The following is a 20,596-nucleotide window of genomic DNA, read 5'->3' as shown; positions in this document are numbered from 1 at the left end:
CAAGTCGCTTCACTTCTCTGTGCCTCAGTTCCCTCATCTGGAAAATGGGGATTGACTGTGAGCCTCCTGTGGAACAACCTGATCTCCTTGTAACCTCCCCAGCGCTTACAGCAGTGCTTTGCACATAGTAAGCATTTAATAAATGCCATTATTATTATTATTATTACAAGCTAATCAGGTTGGGCACAATTCATGTCCCACAAGGGGCTCACAGTCTTATTCCCTATTTTACAGATGAAGTAACTGAGGCCCTTTTGGGAGACTCAGTTTCTTAATCCCTTTCTTTTGTTGCCAAGGCTAAAAGGAAATTAATTTTTACAGAAGAGGCGGCAAGAAGCAGCGTGGGTCGAGTGGAAAGAGCATGGGCTTGGGACTCAGAGGACCTGGGTTCTAATCCCGGCTCTGGCACTCAACTGCTGTGGGACCTTGGGAAAGTCAGTTCACTTCTCTGGGCCTCAGTGACCTCATCTGTCAAACAGGGATGAAGACTCCGAGCTCAACGTGGCATAGGGACTGTTTCTAGCCCAATTACCTTTATCAACCCCGGCGCTTAGTACAGTGCCTGACACATAGGAAGCATTTTAACAAATACCACAGTTATTAGTCTTACCTCTCCAAGAGGGTCCTTGTGTTTGCGACCTCTTTGACCATGCCAGATCTAAATCTTGCTAAGCTGTAGACCCACCTCCTCTAAGAAGCTTTCCTCAATTAATTTCAACCATTCCCAAAGCTGGGAGTTATTCGCCTGTTCAGTATACTGTAGTAATCACTGTGGGCTTATGTTTATAGAGTTTTTTATGCTATTTGTTAAGCACTTACTATGTGTCAGGCACTATACTAAAGCACTGGGGTAAATACAAGCTGATCAGGTTGGACACAGTCTTTATCGCTTATGGGGCTCACAGTCGCCGTCCCCATTTTACAGATGAGGTAGTGAGGCCCTGAGAAGTGAAGTGACTTGCCCAGGGTCACACCACGGATAAGCGGTGGAGCCAGGACTAGAATCCAGGGCCTCTGACTCCCAGGACCGGGCTCTTTCCACCAGGCCAGGCTGCTTCTCGTATATTTGGTTGATGTATTTTCGGGATAATTAAGGAAATTCTGAACTTGGATAATCCTCTTCCGTTCCTCAGGGCATCACGGACTGAAAATGCAAATTCCCTGGAGCAAAAGTCACCGGGCCGTCCGGGGAAACTAGAGCGTACCATGAAGGCAGTTGGGGTCCTGTGTTCTTGGAACCTCATTTCACTGCTCCATTTAGCCGCGCACGCGGCCGAACACGAGGATGTAGCCAAGCACGCGATCAAGTTGCACCGTGGGAAAGGGGCCGCCGTAACGCAGAGGAAACAGTGGGCCCTCAACAACTGCAGGAAGCTATCGGGGCTTCTCCGCCAGAAGAACGTGGTTCTCAACAAGCTGAAAAACGCCATGAGAGCGGTGGAAAGGGACCTGGGACTGTCAGCTGAGGAGAAGCTCTTTCAAGTGCACACGTTCGAAATCTTCCAGAAGGAGCTGAACGAGAGCGAAAATTCGGTCTTCCAGGCGATCCACGGACTTCAGCGGGCTCTGCAAGGCGATTACAAAGATGTCGTGAACATGAAAGAGAGCAGCAGGCAGCGACTGGAAGCTTTGCGAGAAGCGGCCATCAAGGTCAGTTCTTTCCCATTTGATTGCACGCCACGGGTGAGTATAAACAAAGCAGCGTTCGCTTTGAATTAAGTCAGTTCAGTCATATTTACTGAGCACTTACGGTTTGCAGAGCACCGTACTAAGCTCTCGGAAGAGTTTCCAATTTGTACTTCCCAAGCGCTTAGTACAGTGCTCTGCACATAGTAAGCGCTCAATAAATACGATTGATGATGATGATATAATATAACAATAAACCAACACGTTCCCCTCTCACGACGACCTTACATTCTGGAGGGGAAGGCAGGTGCTAAATAAATTACAAATCGGCACATAAGTCTAGATGGTGAGACAGACATTAATAGAAATAAATAAATGATAGATATGTACATAAGTGCTATGGGGCTGCGAGGGGGGATCATCATCATCAATCGTATGTATTGAGCGCTTACTGTGTGCAGAGCCCTGTACTAAGCGCTTGGGAAGTAATTAAGGATGAATTAAGGGGATGAATTAAGGGAGCAAGTCAGGGCAAGGCAGAGGGAGTGGGAGAAGTGGAAAAGGGGGGCTTAGTCAGGGAAGGCCTCATGGAGGAGATGGGCCTTCAATAATCAATCAATCAGTCGTATTTATTGAGTGCTTACTGTGTGCAGAGCATTGTATTAAGCGCTTGGGAAGTCCAAGTTGGCAACATACAGAGACAGTCCGTCCGTACCCTACAGTGGGCTCACAGTCTAAAAGGGGGAGACAGAGAACAAAACCAAACATACTAACAAAATAAAATAAATAGAATAAATATGTACAAGTAAAATAAGTAAATAAATAGAGTAATAAATATGTACAAACATAAATACATATATGCAGGTGCTGTGGGGAAGGGAAGGAGGTAAGATGAGGGGGATGGAGAGGGGGAGAGGAAGGAAGGGGCTCAGGATGGGAAGGCCTCCAATAAGGCTTTGAAGTTGGGGACAGATTTGATAGATGAGGCAACTGAAGCATGGTGAGGAGCCTTTTTTCTGTTAATTGTATTTGTTAATCGGTTACTATGTGCCAGGCAGTGCACTAAGCACTAGGGTAGGTACAAGCTACAGGGTGGACACAGTCCACATCCTACATGGGGCTCACAGTCTTCATCCCCATTTTACAGATGAGGGAACCGAGGCCCAGAGAAGCTAAGTAACTTGCCCAAGGTCACGCAGCAGCCAAGTGGCGGAGAAACCACATTCATCTGACTCCCCTAATCAATCAATCGTATTTATTGAGCGCTTACTGTGTGCAGAGCACTGTACTAAGCGCTTGGGAAGTACAAGTTGGCAACATATAGAGACAGTCCCTACCCAACAGTGGGCTCACAGTCTAAAACCCGCTAGACTGCCCTGATGGAACATAATCCGTGCCGATTCTTACCGGGAAGGTAGCACAGGTTCTTGGCAAAGATTTCTTCCATCTCGAGCTATCGTGAATGAGCGATTTCGTCTCGGGCTGCGTCTTTTGCAAACCTTAGCCGTCGTTTCTAAAATTTACACAGGAAGAGACGGAGTACGTGCAACTCCTGGCAGCCGAGAAGCATCAAGCCGAAGCCCTGAAAAACATGCAGCATCAAAACAAAAGCCTATCCATCCTCGATGAAATTCTAGAAGATGTAAGAAAGGCGGCCGATCGGCTCGAGGAAGAAATAGAGGAGCATGCTTTTGACGACAACAAATCGGTAAGCAATCAAGAAAATGCAGATCTTATTCATGCCTGTGAGCTTCTGATTGAACGGTAATAATAATGGCATTTGTTAAGCGCTTACTATGCGCCAAGCACTGTTCTGAGCACTGGGGTAGATACAAGGTGAGCAGGTGGTCCCACGCGGGGCTCACAGTCTTCACCCCCATTTTACAGAGTAGGGAACTGAGGAATGGAGAAGTGAAATAATCAATCGTATTTATTGAGCGCTTACTGTGTGCAGAGCAAGTGAAATGGCTTGCCCTAGGTCACACAGCAGACAAGTGGTGGAGGTGGGATTAGAACCCACATCCTTTGACTCCCAAGCCCGGGCTCTTGCCACCGAGAACAAGAAGTTGTGGTGATTGAACCATTTTCTATGTTTGTGCTCGGACTAACTTCACTAACAGATCAGAACTTCATTCTGCTTACCCTGTCCCATCCTACAAAAGAAACCCTATTTGTCGTGAAAGGTAATCCCGTGGCTTGTTGGGAGATTGTGGTTTTTGTTTTTGCTTCCTTTGTCCTCTTCTACCAAAGAGAAAGTTTTCGATTTTATGTATTAGACCCCTTCCCCCTTTCCTTTTGGAAACTTGGAATGGGGTTGATATTTTCCTATATATTTCTGCCTGTGAGGATTAAGAAAATTCGAGGTCAGTTTGGGAAGTAGCATGGAGTAGTGCATAAATCACAGGCCCAGGAGCCAGAGAACCTTGATTCTAATCCCTGTGACCTTGGTCAAGTCACTTAATTTTTCTGGGCCTAAGTTTTCCCAACTGCAAAAAAATGGGAATTCAGCACCTGTTCCCCATCCTACATAATGATAATAATCACTGTGGTATTTGTTGAGTGTTTACTATGTGCCAGGCACTGTACTAAGCACCAGAGTATATAAAAGTTAGGTTGGACACAGGCCTGTCCCACATGGAGCTCACAGTCTTAATCCCCATTTTACAGATGAGGTAATAGGAGGCCCAGAGAAGCGAAATGACTTGCCCGAGGTCACACAGCAGACACGTGGCGGGGCCAGAATTAGAACCCAGGTCCTCCTGTCTCTCAGACCTTTACTGCACTTCCTGCCGCTCTCATATAGAAATAATCTTTGCCAGAGTTGGAGGCTTCTCTTCTTTCACAACTGCTGCACAACAGGCAACTGCTTTTTTTCCTTTCTTGCTTTTCTTTTTTTATGATATTTTTTAGGCGCTTATTTCCTGTCTTCTAAAAACCGGTAAGTACCCCCAAAAATGACACTCCTACCAAAGGCTGCCCTGTGTTATGGCTTTGTAGGTGAGAGGCGTCAACTTTGAGGCCGTGTTGAGGGTGGAAGAAGAGGAGGCTGACTCCAAACGAAATATATCCAAGCGAGAAATAGAGGACGACTTGGGGCTTAGCATGCTTATCGACTCGCAGAACAATCAGTACATACTGACCAAGCCCAGAGATGCAACAATCCCTCGTGCTGATCACCATTTTATCAAGGTAAGTCTCACCCGCTGGGTGACTCTAGACTATAAACTCGTTGTGGGCAGGGAATGTGTCTGTTCTATTGGACTCTATTGGAATGCCCTCCCTCTGCCCATCCGCCAAGCTAGCTCTCTTCCTCCCTTCAAGGCCCTGCTGAGAGCTCACCTCCTCCAGGAGGCCTTCCCAGACTGAGCCCCTTCCTTCCTCTCCCCCTCGTCCCCCTCTCCATCCCCCCCATTTTACCTCCTTCCCTTCCCCACAGCACCTGTATATATGTATATATGTTTGTACATATTTATTACTCTACTTATTTATTTATTTTATTTTTACATATCTATTCTATTTATTTTATTTTGTTAGTATGTTTGGTTTTGTCTCCCCCTTTTAGACTGTGAGCCCACTGTTGGGTAGGGACTGTCTCTATATGTTGCCAATTTGTACTTCCCAAGTGCTTAGTACAGTGCTCTGCACATAGTAAGCACTCAATAAATACGATTGATGATGATGATGATGATGACTCTCCCAAGCACTCAGTACAGTGCTCTGCGCTCAGTGAGCGCTCAAGACATACTATTGACTGTCTGACTCATGAATGATATGGCTGCTCCTTTCATTCATCCAGTCGTATTTATTGTGCTCTTACTGTGTGCAGAGCACTGTACTAAGCGCTTGGGAGAATCCAATATAACAATGGACTCAGTCTAGAAGCGGAGGGACAGACAACAAAACAAGACAAGTGGACAGGCTTCTATGAAAGTATTTAAACAGTTACCTCTTGCGTTCTCTCCCCAGAGTTCCCCAAATTCCATCTCTCTCTGATGCTGAGACTGTAGGAATTTAGAGCACTTCACTCTCTCTTCTACTGCTGTTTTTTTTTAAAATGGTATTTAAGTACTACTCTGTACCAGGCACTTTATTAAGTGCTGACTGATTTAGTATTCAAATTGTTTAGCATTCTTTTTCATTCCCTTAACAGTGCCCTTGAGTACTAATGGTAATCTTTTTTAAATTTTTTTTTTTAAATATTAGGACATTGTGACCATAGGTATGTTGTCACTACCTTGTGGTTGGCTCTGCACGTTGATAGGGTTGCCAACAATGTTCGGGTACATTATTTGTGGAGTGCTTTTGGGACCTTCGGGATTAAACAGCATTAAGGTAAGAGCGGGGTTTTTGATGATGCTAGTTGTCGTTTTGAAGACGGTACCACAAGCGGTTATGTAGAGTAAAATCTTTGCACCCGTACTTACAGTGAAGCCCGTTTCCCTGTAATCAACCTGAACAGAGCAGCCCTTTATAGTTTGGATCGCCAATTCACACGCACCCCCTTCTAAACATTAAGAATTTGTTAAGCGTCGTGACACGTGCCTGGAGGAGGGGATCAAAAGTCCTTCGAGTTGCAGGTTGCGATTCTCTGTTCAAATGAGGCTTCTCATTCGTCGTCACAGAAGACAGTCAGGAAGAAGCCTAACGTAATTTAGAAGCCTGTAGATTTAAGAGGAGGTGATTTTGTTGCATCCCGCATTTTTATCTGACTCGAAGGAGGTTTATTGAACGTGTCTGTGAAATCTTGATTCCTTCACCCTTTGTGGCGTGGTCTTCCACCCTTGGTGCTGCCCCGATCATTTTTCTACAAAAAACTTCAGGCCGTGCTTGCCCACTCTTCGAGAACCTCCGATGGTTGCCCATCCACCTCCGCATCAAATAGAAACTCCTCACCATCGCCTTTAAAGCCCTCAATCACCTCACACCCTCCTATCTCCGCTCAGCGCTCTCCTACTCCAACCCAGCCCTCACACTTGAGTCCTCTAAAGCCAACCTCCTCACTGGCCCTCCATCTCTTGTATCTTGCCACCGATCTCTTGCCCACATCTTCCCTCTGGCCTGAACGCCCTTCCTCTTTATATCTGACAGACAGCGACTCTCCCCGCCCTTCAAAGCCTTATTTAAATCCCATCTCCTCCCACAGGCCTTCCCTTTCCTATTCTCCCACTCCCTTGTGTGTCACCCTTACACTGGATTTGCTCCCCTAATTCACCCTTTCCTCAGCCCACGCTGTGCGTATCTGGAATTTATTTCGATTAACGTTTGTCTCCCTCTCTGAACTGTAAGCTCGTCATGGGCAGGAACATGTCTACCAACTCTGTTCTATTGTACTCTCCCAAGCGCTCAGTACAGCACTGTGAACACAGTAAGCGTGCAATAAATGATTGATTGGCCGGATTTAGAGGTTCCGTAAAGATGAGCCCCTGCTGCAATTTTTTTTTTCATTTATTAAGCGCTTACTATGTGCAAAGCACTGTTCTAAGCGCTGGGGAGGTTACAAGGTGATCAGGTTGTCCCACGGGGGGCTCACAGTCTTAATCCCCATTTTATCTGTCTCAATCCAGACCTGTGATTTGGAATTTCCTGCCCCTTCAGTGATCTCATTCCTGCTAATCTGATGCCACTAAATAATAATAATTGTGGTGCTATGTGCCGAGCACTGTACTAAGCGCTGGGGTGGATACAAGCAAATTGGGTTGGACACGGTCCCTGTCCCACGCGGGGCTCACAGTCTCCATCCCCATTTTGCAGGTGAGGTAACTAAGGCCCAGAGAAGTGAGGTGACGTGCCCAGTGTCACACAGCAGACTCGTGGTGGGGCCGGGATTAGAACCCATGACCACCTGACTCCCAGTCCTGTGCTCTATCCACTAATAATAATAATAATAATAATAATAATGGCATTTATTAAGTGCTTACTATGTGCACAGCACTGTTCTAAGCGCTGGGGAGGTTACAAGGTGATCAGGTTGTCCCACAGGGGACTCACAGTCGTAATCCCCATTTTACAGATGAGATAACTGAGGCACAGAGAAGTTAAGTGACTTGCCCAGAGTCACACAGCGGACAATTGGCGGAGCCGGGATTTGAACCCCTGACCTCTGACTCCAAATCCCGTGCTTTTTCCACTGAGCCACGCTGCTTCCCCATGGAAGCAGACCTTCCTTCTGGGAACCTGAATTTTAGATGACTAGTAAGGGGGCAGTTTACTTCCCGGGGCGAGCACAATTTACCGATCGCACTCCGCTATAGGATTGAGGAAAAACCTCTTAAATAAAACCTCAGACTTCCCTCTCAATTTGGACAGAGAAGCAGCATGGCTCAGTGGCTAGAGCTTGGGCCTGGGAGTCCAAAGGTCCTGGGTTCTAATCCCAGTTCTGCCAAATGTCTGCTGTGTGATCTTGGGCAAGTCACTTCACTTCTCTCAGTGACCTCATCTGTAAAATGGGGATTCAGGGTGTGAGCCCCATTTGGGACAGGGACTGTGTCCAACCCGATTAGCTTGTATCAACCCCAGTGCTTAGAACAGTGCCCGGCACATAATAAGTGCTTAACAAGTACCATAATTATTATTATTACTCTCCCAAGGCTCAGTGGAAAGAGCCCAGGCTTTGGAGTCAGAGGTCATGGGTTCAAATCCCTGCTCTGCCAATTGTCAGCTGTGTGACTTTGGGCAAGTCACTTCACTTCTCTGGGCCTCAGTTCCCTCATCTGTAAAATGGGGATTAAGACTGTGAGCCCCCTGTGGGACAACCTGATTGCCTTGTAACCTCCCCAGCGCTTAGAACAGTGCTTTGCACATAGTAAGCGCTTAATAAATGCCATCATTATTATTATTAGTAGTAGTAGTAGTACAGGGTTTTGCACATTGTAAGCATTCAGTAAATACCACGGATTGATGATTGAGTGATGAAGCCCAAGACTTTAGCAGTTTAACTGGCTAATGCACATATGTGCCATATGCACATATGTTAGAACGGAAAATCAATCAATCGTATTTATTGAGCGCTTACTGTGTGCAGAGCACTGTACTAAGCACTTGGGAAGTACAAGTCGGCAAAGGCACTTTTCCGGAAACAAAATGCCTATCCTGAAGAAACACGGCTGCTTACAGTCACTTTCATCTTTTATATTGTGATGATAAAAAACGATGTCAAATATAGCCCCAAAGTAAGAAAAATTGCTGCTATGCTGGCATGTATTTTTATTGAAATTGCCACATTGGGATAAACCAATCAATGACATTTATCAAGCACTTACTACATGCAGAACACTGTACTAAACGTTTGGAAGAGTACAACAGAATTAGCAGACGCATTCCCTGCCCACAGTGGGCTTACAGTCTAGAGGTGAGTTTACCGTCTAGGGGATAAATCCATTACTGAAATGGGAAGTTACAAATTTTAGGTTTCCTAAAAGATGAATATTCCCCTACTGCACCGTTTTTAGTCTCATGTGGGAATAAATTCAAATTCTGTCATTTAATCTGAACTTGTATCATTTTTTTGACATCTTATTTTGCAGTCCATGGTACAGGTGGAGACGTTAGGAGAATTTGGTGTGTTCTTCACTCTTTTTCTAGTTGGCTTGGAGTTCTCCCCGGAAAAGCTGAGAAAGGTGACCGCAGATCATATTTTATTATCAACTGACTCATCAGTTTGGGCCCTGAAAATTTGCCCTGTGATCATAGACAAGCAAAAACTTCAGTAAGGAAAGGCAAGGAAGGAGGAAGATCATGAGGAATTGGAAAAAAAAGAATCATCCCGCTTTACTGATAACCAAATTCAGAGAGTAGATTTCAGGTCGATTAATGATATTTATGCAGAGCCTGCTGTGGGCAGAGCTCTGTCCTAAGCACTTGAGAGAGTGTAAGAGAATTAGAAGACTCCAGCCCTGGCTTCAAGGCACATACAACCGAGCCGGGGAGTTAGACATGAGATAATTTACAGAAAAAAAAGGAAGGGAAGAAGAATTTGTAAAGATGAATAAGGCTTAAATTGCAGAGTAGGTAGGTCATATCACTCGTGTATATATATATATATATATATATATATATATATATATATATATATGTATACGTATCTATCACTGAAGTGATATGTGCAAGTATGTAGAAAGTGTGGAAGTAGTAGTTTGGTGGATATAATCCACGAAGAAGAAACACTAATGGGGAAAACCCTGGAGGAGACCTACCTTAACAAGTGCGTGAGAAACAGTGTGGCCTATCAAACAATCAATCAATCAATCGTATTTATTGAGCGCTTACTGTGTGCAGAGCACTGTACTAAGTGCTTGGGAAGTCCAAGTTGGCAACATACAGAGACAGTCCCTACCCAACAGTGGGCTCACAGTCTAAAAGGGGGGAGACAGAGAACAAAACTAAACATACTAACAAAATAAAATAAATAGAATAGATATGTACAAGTAAAATAAATAAATAAATAAATAGAGTAATAAATATGTACAAACATATATGCATATATACAGGTGCTGTGGGGAAGGGAAGGAGGTAAGATGGGGGTGATGGAGAGAGGGACGAGGGGGAGAGGAAGGAGGGGGCTCAGTCTGGAGCCCCTTACAGTTGAGGAGACCGAGATACAGAGATGTGAAGTGCCTTGCCCAAAGTCACACAGCAAGTTGGGATTAGAACCTAGGTCCTTCCGACAGGCCCGTGCTCCATCCACTAGGCTATAGTTGAACGCGTAACTTCCTCGGGCAGGAAGTAGCGGATGAGGTTTTAATACGGATATTATCCATAAAATCACTACGTTTTCTTAAGGTGTGGAAGATCTCTTTGCAAGGACCCTGTTACATGACCTTCCTGATGATTGCGTTTGGCTTATTGTGGGGGCACCTACTTCAGATCCGACCAACGCAGAGTGTCTTTATTTCAACCTGCTTATCCTTATCAAGCACACCTTTGGTGTCCAGATTTCTGGTCGGTAGTGCCCGAGGAGATAAAGAAGGTAGGTGCCTTGGGGGGCGGGTTGCGGGGGCATGCATTTTTTTTTTACGTATTGGGAGAGCTATTTTAGATTAGTCAATCAACCATATTTTTCATTCGACGGTATTTATGGATCTCATCCTCTGTGCAGAGCAGTGTACTAACCGCTTGAGAGAGTACAGTATAATAATAATGATGGTATTTATTAAGTGCTTACTATGACTATATGCCAAGCACTTTTCTAAGCTCAGTATAACTGAGTTGATAGACACATTCCCTACCCACGGTGTGAGCCCACTGTTGGGTAGGGACCGTCTCTATATGTTGCCAACTTGTACTTCCCAATCGCTTAGTACAGTGCTCTGCACACAGTAAGCACTCAATAAATACGATTGAATGAATGAATGACCTAACGGTCTACATTATTATTTAAGAGAATCAATCAATCAGTCAATCATATTTATTGAGCGCTTACTGTGTGCAGAGCACTGTACTAAGCACTTGGGAAGTACAAGTTGGCAACATAAGAGAAACGGCGTGGCTCAGTGGAAAAAGCCCGGGCTTTGGAGTCAGAGGTCATGGGTTCAAATCCCGGCTCTGCCAATTGTCAGCTTTGTGACTTTGGGGAAGTCACTTAACTTCTCTGTGCCTCAGTTCCCTCATCTGTAAAATGGGGATTAAGAGTGTGAACCCCCCCGTGGTTCAACCTGATCGCCTTGTAACCTCCCCAGTGCTTAGAACAGTGCTTTGCACATAGTAAGCGCTTAATAAATGCCATCATTAGTATTATTATTATGTGCAGAACACTGTACTAAACTCTTGGGAGAGTGCAGTACCACATAATTAGAAGTTACGGGGTTTCCTGGGGCTTCCTAGCAAATCATTGGAATGGCACTGTTTAGACTTGTAAGGTGCTCTGGTTTATTTCAAATCCACAGTTTGACTCTTTTTCTTTGTCTCCAAACAGGCGATATTGACTATAGCAGTGTACTCCTTGGCATGCTGGTAATGCAGGATGTACAACTTGGATTATTCATAGCTGTAATGCCAACTCTAATTCAAGCAGGAGCCGGTACATATTCCAGGTTAAGTTTTTATAGTACTTTTTTAAATGGCATTTGTTAAGCGCTTACTATGTATCAAGCAGTCTTCTAAATGCTGAGGTAGATACAAGATATGTACAGCACCTGTATATATGTATATATGTTTGTACATATTTGTTACTCTATTTATTTTACTTGTACATATCTATTCTATTTATTTTATTTTGTTAGTATGTTTGGTTTTGTTCTCTGTCTCCCCCTTTTAGACTGTGAGCCCACTGTTGGGTAGGGACTGTCTCTATATGTTGCCAACTTGTACTTCCCAAGCGCGTAGTACAGTGCTCTGCACACAGTAAGCGCTCAATAAATACGATTGATGAAGTTCATCGGATCAGAGACGGTCCTTGTCCCATGTGGGGCTCACATTTGGAGTAGGAGAGAGAACAGGTATTGAATCCCCGCTTTGCAGATGAGACACGGAGAAGTGAAGTGACTGGCCCGAGGTCACCCAGCAGGTAAGTGGCAGAGTCGGGATTAGAACCCAGGACATCTGGCTTCCAGGCCTGCTCTTTATCCTTTAGGCCACGCTTCTTCCATTAGGCCATGCTGCTTAGTACTTAATCAATCACTTGTATTCCCTTGGGGACATACAATGTAACAGAATTGGTCGACCCATTCCCTGCCCACAATGACCTTATAATAATAATGATAGCGTTTATTAAGCGCTTACTATGTGCAAAGCACTGTTCTAAGCCCTGGGGAGGTTACAAGGCAATCAGGTTGTCCCACAGGGGGCTCACAGTCTTAATCCCCATTTTACACACGAGGGAACTGAGGCCCAGAGAAGTGAAGTGACTTGCCCAAAGTCACACAGCTGACAAGTGGCGGAGCCGGGATTCGAACCCATGGCCTCTGACTCCAAAGCCCGGGCTCTTTCCACTGAGCTACGCTGCTTCTCTAATAGCCTAGACCTTATAGTCTAGAGGAGATGTATTTGTGCTGTTATTTTTTTATTTTTCTAGATTTAAGGAGTAAACCGCCCAGAGAGACATTATTACCTGCTCTTCTCCTTCTAGCATATCTCATTCCCTTTCGCAATTCCCAACTCCGCGACAAACCGAGACTAGAGCCTTGGGTCTAGATTGCCGATGCCCTTCTTTTTGAGGTCGGAAAATGCATAGAAACTATCTGGAGTGGAAGGCCATTCCAAGAGAAGTAATTGGAAGATTGTATTTTCCTGCCAGTTTAGAAAAGACTCGCCTCTGGAGGTACAGAATATAATAAAAATTGCACGTAAAGAATATGAGCAAATATACTAAATAAATGTAGGCACTCTTATGATTTGTAAATTGAGAAGCAGCGTGCCTACTGGAAGCAGCACAGGGATTCAGGAGACCTGGAATCTTAACCCAGCTCCGCTCCCCGCCTTGCTGTGTGGCCTTGGACAAGTCGTTTAACTTCTCTGTGCACCTCTGTCTCCTCTATAAAATGGGGATTACATACCTGTTCCCTGTCCCCACTAGAGTGTGAGCCCCTTGAGGGACAGGAACTGTGTCCAACCTGATCATCTTGTATCAGTGACACACACAGTAAGCGCTCAATAAATACGATTGATTGATTACCCCAGTGTAGATAGTAAGTGTTTAACAAGTATCATTATTAGTATTATTGTTCAGTCGGTGAGATATACCCGAACTAGCTTACAATGCGCCGGGTAGTTCTTCAATTATATGGAGTTAAGCCAGGCAAGTGACCAAAATACTTTTGTAAAGTTATCTCAGATACTGCATCACAGAGAATCTAAAAAGAAGAGGCATTCCTCCCTTTTCCTCCCTCCCTCCCTGGGAATGATTGAAAAATCTAACTGAGGTAATTCCCTCACTTCCATTTCTCAATCCAAAAATTGGATTGGGAAACACGGTTTTAAGAAGCGCTGATGCCATCCAAAAACCTGTTGATTTTTTCCAGTGTGAATGTTTTCTGGCATAAGGGAGAGAAAACTCCCTATTTAAAGAAGCCTCTTGGGCCACAAGAGTTGAACTGATAATGTCTTTTTGGTAGTGTCTTCTTTCTTTCAATCCTAAATAAATTTATAATAATGTAGGCTGACCATTGAAGGTGAATTCATTCAGGATGGGTGGGCATAATATTAAATAGTTTATATTACCCTTGAAATAAAGTGCACAGCGAACCTCTTTCTGTATAATCTTCCTGGCTTTAGGAAAAAGTACTCTTGAAATCCCACACCAAATGTAATCTGACTGTGATGTATATTATTAGGCTACTGCTAATTGTATTAATCAGCACTTCATTCATTCATTCAGTTGTATTTATTGAGCGCTTACTGTGTGCAGAGCACTGTACTAAGCGCTTGGGAAGTCCAAGTTGGCGACATATGGAGACGGTCCCTACCCAACAACGGGCTCACAGTCTAGAAGAGGGAGACAGACAACAAAACAAAACGTGTGGACAGGTGTCAAGTCGTCAGAATAAATAGAATTAAAGCTAAATGCACATCATTAACAAAACAACATTACTTTAAACATTAAAACATTTAAACATAAACATTAAATTTAGCTTGTAACGCAATAGAAAATTTGAAATTCTTTGGTAGAGTGTTATTGGTCCTTACTTTCCCAGTTGTAGCTTTTGTTTCAAAGTGGAAAATGGTGTTTGGAGCCACGTTTTGAGAGGGGAGACGTAGTTCTAAGGATCGGGAAAATGGGGTTCGAAGCTGCCAATAACCTATTCTTTTTTTTTCTCTTTTTCCCCCAGCATTGTCATGGAAATGCTGAGAATATTTATACTGATTGGTCAAATTCTCTTTTCTCTGGCTGCTGTCTTTCTCCTATGTCTTGTTATAAAGACTTACCTCATAGGGCCATATTACCGCAAGTTGCATACGGAGAGCAAAGGGAGTAAAGAAATCCTTGTCCTGGGAATCTCTGCTTTCATCTTCCTTATGTTAACGGTAATTTGTCGACAATTCGCACCTTTAATTGTGCATGTGAGACGATCTACGAGGCATCTGTTTCTAGAAAAGCGCTTCCACTGGGTTTCCCGGGTGTCGATCTTGTCTGTCCGCTGACGACCCCTCGCCCACATCCTGTCTCTGGCCCTACTGAGAGCTCACCTCCTCCAGGAGGCCTTCCCAGGCTGAGCCCCTTCCTTCCTCTCCCCCTCGTCCCCCTCTCCATCTCCCCATCTTACCTCCTTCCCTTCCCCACAGCACCTGTATATATGTTATATGTTGTACATATTTATTACTCTATTTTACTTGTACATATCTATTCTATTTATTTTATTTTGTTAGTATGTTTGGTTTTGTTCTCTGTCTCCCCCTTTTAGACTGTGAGCCCACTGTTGGGTAGGGACTGTCTCTATATGTTGCCAACTTGTACTTCCCAAGTGCTTAGTACAGTTCTCTGCACACGGTAAGTGCTCAATAAATATGGTTGATTGATTGATTGATTGGAATTCCCTCCCTCCTCAAATCTGACAATGACTCCTCCCCACCCTCAAAGCTCTATTGAAGGCCAGTCTCCTCCAAGAGGCCTTCCCTGACTAATCCCTCAGTTCCTCTTTTCCCATTCCCTCCTGCCACCCTGAATTGCTCCCTCTTTTCATCCCTCCCTCAGCCCCACAGCACTTATGTCCGTATCCGGAATGCATTTATTTATAGTAATGGCTGTCTCCCTCCCTAGACCGTCAAATCGTTGCGGGCAGGGAATGTTTCTTCCAATTCTGTTATTTTGTACTCTCCAAGCGCTTAGTAGAAAGTTCTGTACACAGTCATAAGATTGATTGATTGGTTGACCAGGACCGTACCACTGTTAATGGAAGAGGCGGAAACCTCTATAACCTCTATAAATGTATTTATTTATTTGTATTGATGTCTGTCTCCCCGCCTCTAGGCCGTGAGCTCGTTGTGGGTGGGGAAAGTCACTGTTTGTTGTTGTATTGCCCTTTCCCAAGAGCTTAGTACAGAGCTCTGCACACAATAAGCGCTTAATAAATACGACTGAATGAACGTAGGAATGAAAACAGTCTAAAGATGCTAAGCGAAGTGGGGAGGATTCCCTTGCTGAAGAATCATGATCTAGAATACTAAAAATCCAGCATCCATATCACTGTGAGGTAGCTATTCTCTGGCAATGTGGACTACATCCAGGACCGTAGTAACATTCCAAGAAAAAGCAGTTATAGTTAACGTATTTTGCCTTTTTTGTAGTAGTATTAATTGCTTTTTTTTTTGCTTTAAAAAAAGCCACTTTAATTATATCATTTGCTCCTCAGAGGCAACAGACTAGATAATTAGGACCCAAAAGGGTCACTGGAATTAGTGAGTTCTGAAAGGTGGAAATTCAAGTTTGGCACTAGGTGGGAGGTCAAATTAGGAAATAAATAATTAATAAATAAGAAAAATGTTTGGCTCTTATACCACCCTTCTGGCTGGTGGAATGGAAATTTTAAAAACTGATCTGGGTAATTGAGTGCAAACCCTACTGTGGCATGAATTACCCGGCTAATTCTTCTCTTCACTGTGCCCACGTGTCTTGTTTTATAGTTGATGAGATTTTGATGTTTGTTTTCAATGCTATTTATTAAGCCCTTGCTATGTGCTAGCACTCTAAGCGCTGGAGTAGATATAAGATCTTCAGGCTGAACACAGTCCATGTCTCACTAGGGCTTCCAGTCTTAATCCCCATTTCACAGATGAAGTAACTGAGACACGAGAAGTGAAATGACTTGCCCAGGGTCATACAGCAGACAAGTAGGGCAGTGCATAGAATTTCTAGGTCTTGAGGTGATATTCTTTGGAATTTGGACATTTCAAGAAATTGGACTCTGGGGATCTAGGTTCAGATGAAGAGCCATAGCATTATATAATAAATAAATAATGTTGGCATTTGTTAAGCGCTTACTATGTGCAAAGCACTGTTCTAAGCGCTGGGGGGGGTACAAAGTGATCAGGTTGTCCCATGTGGGGTTCACAGTCTTAATCCCCATTTTACAGATGAGGTAACTGAGGCTCAGAGAAGTTAAGTGACTTGCCCAAGGTCACACAGCAGACATGTGGCGGAGTCGGGATTCGAACCCATGACCTCTGACTCCAAAGCCCATGCTCTTTCCACTGAGCCACGCTGCTTCTCGTATTATGTTGCCAACTTGTACTTCCCAAGCGCTTAGTACAGTGCTTTGCACACAGTAAGCGCTCAATAAATACGATTGATTGATTGATTGATTATACCTTTCTCTGTGATTGCATAGGTTTTTCATTGTCGAAACTGCCGTAGGAAGCGTTTGTGTCTGGACAGGAGACAACTTGATCTGTAAAAACGTAATTTAGACCAATAACAGTAATCCGTTTAAAGAGGAAAATCTCAAAAAAACTTTCCAATCTTCTTTGACAGATCACAGAACTTTTGGATGTTTCGATGGAATTGGGATGCTTCTTGGCTGGTGCCTTGATCTCTTCTCAGGGTCACATGGTGACTGAAGAGATTATGTCCTGCATTGAGCCGATACGTGACTTCCTTGCCATAATTTTCTTTGCTTCTATAGGTACCTCTTCTTTAGTTTCATGGGTAGGAAATTAGCCGTGTTTGTAGACTCCATGTGCCTTAGAGCCTGGGAGTCAGAAGGGCCTGGCTTCTAATCCCGGCTCTACCACTTACCTGTGGTGTGACCTTAGGCAAGTCACTCAATTTATCTGTGCCTCAGTTCCCTCATCTGTAAAATGGGGATGGAGACTGTGAGCCCCACATGGGACAGGAATTGTGCCCAATCCGATTTGTAATAACGATTTGTTAAACTTGTACCGTATGCCAAGCACTGTACTAAATGCTGGAGTCCATATAGGATGCATTCAGTCGTATTTATTGAGCACTTACTGTGTGCAAAGTACTGTACTAAGCCCTTGGGAGAGTACAATATAACAACAAATAGATACATTCTTGCCCACAGTTTAGAGATAATCAGGTACCACATGGGGCTGACAGAGGAAAGAGAACAATTATTGAATTCCCACTTGGCAGATGAGGGAACTGAGGCCCAGAGAAGTGAAGTAACTTGCCCAAGATCACACGGCAGGGCCGGGATTAGACCCAGGTTCTTTCCATTAGGCCATGCTGCTTCCCTGATTGTCCTCGTGTTTTAGATTTTTATTGTTTCTTCCTTCCTATGTGTCTATCCACTGTTCTCTCTCCCCTCCCTTATTCTTAGGCTGTGAGCCTCTTGAGGACCAGGAACTGCATTTTTGTTATTGGTATTTATTAAGCGCTTACTATGTGTTTGGCACTGCACTAAGCACTGGGGTAGATACAAGCTCATCAGATTGGACACAGTCCATGGCCCACATGGGGCTCACCGTCTCAGTCCCCACTTTAGAGACAAAGTAATTGAGGCACAGAGAAGCTAAGTCACTTTTGTGTTCTTTCCTAATGCTTAGTAAAGTGCTCTGCAGACAGAAGGCACTTAACAAACACTATGTTTATACTACAACAACCTTGTAGGAAGGCTGCTTTTTGACAGACAGCTGTCTCCTCTTATGGAATAAAATTGCTGTGCGAGTACATTATCAAGTTCAGTTCCTTATTAGTATATATTTTTTAAAAAAAGGTTTCCATGATGTCTCTGTTGTAGAACTAACAGTAGCAAAACAAAGGACCCTTAATTGGTGTGGCAGGAAGAGATAGCGGTCTTCGTGTTCTTAAAAATAACCCGCTGGCTTTCATGTGGGGCAAGAGTAAACGTGAATCGTCAAATTCGTTGCTATAGTTGAATTATTTTAACATTTCCCTGTAAACATGTATTTAATCAGTTTTAGCAGAAAGGATGATGAGGCCCTTTTGTTTCTTCTCTCTTTCAGGACTCCATGTTTTCCCGACCTTTGTAATATACGAACTCACTGTCTTGTTGTTCCTTACCTTGTCGGTGGTAATAATGAAGGTATCGATTTTTCTCTTTCTTCAGCATTATGTTTCGCCTTTGATATGTCAATCGTTCACCCATTCATTCATTCAGTCGTATTTATTGAGCGCTTACTGTGTGCAGAGCACTGTACTAAGCGCTTGGGAAGTACAAGTTGGCAACATATAGAGACAGTCCCTACCCAACAATGGGCTCACAGTCTAGAAGGGGGAGACAGACAACAAGACAAAACATGTGGTCAGGTGTCAAGTCATCAGAATAAATAGAAGTAAAGCTAGAAGCACATCACTGACAAAATAAATAGTAAATATGTACAAGTAAAATAGAGTAATAAATCTGTACAAACATATATACAGGTGCTGTGGGGAGCAATAAGTCATATTTATTGAGCGCTGACTGTATGCAGAGCACTGTACTAACTGCTTGGAAGAGTAGAATATAACAAGAAGCAGACACATTCCCACCCACAGCAAGCTCACGGTCTAGAGCAGGGGGAAGCAGACATTAATATAAATAAATTACGGATATGTACATAAATGCTATGGGGTTGGGAAGGGGGATGAATAAAGGGAGCAAGTCAGGGTGACTCAGAAGGGAGCGGGAGATGAGGAACGGAGGGCTTAGTCAGGGAAGGCCTCTTGGAGGAGAAGTGCCTTCAATAAGGCTTTGAAGGTTGGGAATAGTCATTGACGGTCGGCTATGAGGAAGAAGGACGTTCCAGGCCAGAGGCCGGACGTGGGCGAGAGGTCATCATCATCATCAATCGTATTTATTGAGTGCTTACTGTGTGCAGAGCACTGTACTAAGCGCTTGGGAAGTACAAATTGGCAACATAGAGAGACAGTCCCTGCCCAACAGTGGGCTCACAGTCTAAAAGGGGGAGACAGAGGTCGGCAGCGAGATAGGCGAGATCGAGGTACAGTGAGAGTGAAGTGTGCCGGCTGGGTTGTAGTAGGAGAGGCAGGGAAAGTGTCAACCAACTCTTTTGTATTATACTAGATAATATAGAGAAGCAGCGTGGCTCAGTGGAAAGAGTACGGGCTTGGGAGTCTGAGGTCATGGGTTCAAATCCCAGCTCCGCGACTTGTCAGCTGTGTGACTTTGGGCAAGTCACTTCGGGCAGAAACTCCTCACCCTCGGCTTTAAGGCTGTCCATCACTTTGCCCCCTCCTACCTCACCTCCCCTCTGTCCTTCTCCAGCCCAGCCCGCACCCTCCGCTCTTCTGCCACTAATCTCTTCACCGTGCCTCGTTCTCGCCTGTCCCGCCGTCGACCCCCGGCCCACGTCATCCCCCGGGCCTGGAATGCCCTCCCTCTCCCTTCCCCACAGCACCTGTAAATATGTATATGTTTGTACATATTTATTACTCTATTTATTTTACTTGTACATATCTATTCTATTTATTTTATTTTGTTAATATGTTTGGTTCTGTTCTCTGTCTCCCCCTTCTAGACTGTGAGCCCACTGTTGGGTAGGGACTGTCTCTATGTGTTGCCAACTTGTACTTCCCAAGCACTTAGTACAGTGCTCTGCACACAGTAAGCGCTAAATAAATACGATTGATTGATTGATTGACTTCACTTCTCTGTGCCTGTTACCTCATCTGTAAAATGGGGATTAAGACTGTGAGCCCCATGTGGGACAACCTAATCACCTTGTATCCCCCCCAGCGCTTAGAACAGTGCTTCACGCACAATAAGCGCTTAACAAATACCATCATTATTATTATACTCTCCCAAGCACTTGGTTCAGTGCTCTGCATACAGTAAGCCCTCAGTAAGTACCATTGACTGATAGCAAACCCCTGTGTTACCAAAATGTCAATTGTACAGTATTTTCAGTAGGCTGAAGGGGAAGATGGTTTGAAAACAACTCCTATCACAATTGGTTATAGCAAGTCATTAACCATGATATGTTAACTGTATTCCCCTATTCTTCTATCACGTTCTAGCCTAATTGCATCCCACAACATTGGATTTTGGCAGGAATACATGTAAAAATAGCATTCAAAGCAAGGAATTATTTCCTCTTATTCTGCCAGAGGCAGTAC

General features: G+C 44.1%; 1 protein-coding gene across 3 annotated transcripts in view; it reads left to right on the top strand.

The window, feature by feature from the left end:
• TMCO3 (transmembrane and coiled-coil domains 3) overlaps positions 1-20,596 on the top strand; it is a 97,485-nt gene that overhangs the window by 72,120 nt on the left and 4,769 nt on the right. For 2 of the 3 annotated variants that reach the window (XM_038761582.1, XM_038761583.1), the window contains exons 2-11: positions 1,134-1,683; positions 3,155-3,334; positions 4,624-4,815; positions 5,830-5,958; positions 9,150-9,242; positions 10,405-10,591; positions 11,537-11,654; positions 14,388-14,583; positions 17,027-17,177; positions 18,484-18,563. In XM_038761582.1, the coding sequence (XP_038617510.1) occupies positions 1,207-1,683; positions 3,155-3,334; positions 4,624-4,815; positions 5,830-5,958; positions 9,150-9,242; positions 10,405-10,591; positions 11,537-11,654; positions 14,388-14,583; positions 17,027-17,177; positions 18,484-18,563 (1,803 nt within the window). In that variant the 5' untranslated portion in view covers positions 1,134-1,206. The remainder of the gene's footprint in view (positions 1-1,133; positions 1,684-3,154; positions 3,335-4,623; positions 4,816-5,829; positions 5,959-9,149; positions 9,243-10,404; positions 10,592-11,536; positions 11,655-14,387; positions 14,584-17,026; positions 17,178-18,483; positions 18,564-20,596) is intronic. The other variant, XM_038761584.1, reaches the window with a different exon arrangement.

The sequence above is a fragment of the Tachyglossus aculeatus genome, chromosome 20, assembly GCF_015852505.1.
Source record: "Tachyglossus aculeatus isolate mTacAcu1 chromosome 20, mTacAcu1.pri, whole genome shotgun sequence".
NCBI lineage: Eukaryota > Metazoa > Chordata > Mammalia > Monotremata > Tachyglossidae > Tachyglossus > Tachyglossus aculeatus.
The sequence above is the reverse complement of the archived record's forward strand: the minus strand, read 5'-3'. Positions and strand labels throughout refer to the sequence as shown.